This window comes from Telmatherina bonti (genome assembly GCF_933228915.1).
Source record: "Telmatherina bonti genome assembly, chromosome: 4".
Lineage (NCBI taxonomy): Eukaryota > Metazoa > Chordata > Actinopteri > Atheriniformes > Telmatherinidae > Telmatherina > Telmatherina bonti.
This window is the reverse complement of record NC_136622.1, coordinates 20,343,861-20,344,872: the sequence shown is the minus strand read 5'-3', so window position 1 is coordinate 20,344,872 and position 1,012 is coordinate 20,343,861. Positions and strand designations below refer to the sequence as shown.

The 1,012-nt window shown below is 27.2% G+C and overlaps 1 protein-coding gene across 1 annotated transcript in view; it reads left to right on the top strand.

The window, feature by feature from the left end:
* Nucleotides 1-335: 335 nt before the first annotated feature.
* The window catches only part of clstn1 (calsyntenin 1), a gene marked incomplete at its 5' end in the record, with an annotated part of 24,222 nt that continues 23,545 nt past the window's right edge, over nt 336-1,012 (top strand). The window contains one exon of the mRNA XM_079238483.1: nt 336-357. Coding sequence (XP_079094609.1) covers nt 336-357 — 22 coding nt within the window. The remainder of the gene's footprint in view (nt 358-1,012) is intronic.

Genomic DNA, 1,012 nt, shown 5'->3' with positions numbered 1-1,012 from the left:
CCCCTCCCTAATGTCTCTGAGGCAATAAAGCCAAAGAGGTGAGAGTTTGTCACCAGATTGACCCACAGTATAAACCCTCCTAATGGTGTGTCAGAGGTGACCTTCTGTGGAGTTCAGGGGCCAAGCTCTTAAAAGAAAAACATCAAACTCGTGGCATCCACACACTCCTCTCGGCAACCTGATGCCCATCTGGAAGCCAACACACATGCACACTCAATACACACATAAATGGCAAAGAGAGATCAATTTAGATTCTGTTCGGAGGTATTATAGACATGAATTAAATCAAAATGTCTAATATCTCATCCTGGTGATTTAAGTAAAATATAGCTCTCATGAATATGGATGATCCCGAAGGTGCTGACTGGCACTTTAATCTGCAGGATCCTTAAGCCTTATGGAGCAGACCAAAGTATTCTTTGAGGTTATCGAGCCTCCATCTGCTCAATTCCCACTCACTCCTGCCATGTGTTTTTGCGTCCTGCTTTCAGTCAGTAACCCTGCCATCTGAGAACAGTGCAAAAACTAACAGTGAAACTATTAAAGTGGTATGTATGTATATATATATATATATATATACATATATATATATATATATATATGTATGTATATATATATATATATATATATATGTATGTATATATATATATATGTATATATATATATATGTATGTATATATATATATATATATATATATATATATATATATATATATATATATATATATATATATATATATATATATATATGTATGTATGTATGTATATATACATACATACATATATATATATATATATATATATATATATATATATATATATGTATGTATATATATATATATATATATATATATATATATACACACACATATATATATATATATACACACACATATATATATATATATACACACACATATATATATATATATACACACACATATATATATATGTATATATATATATATATATATATATATATATATATATATATATATATATATATATATAT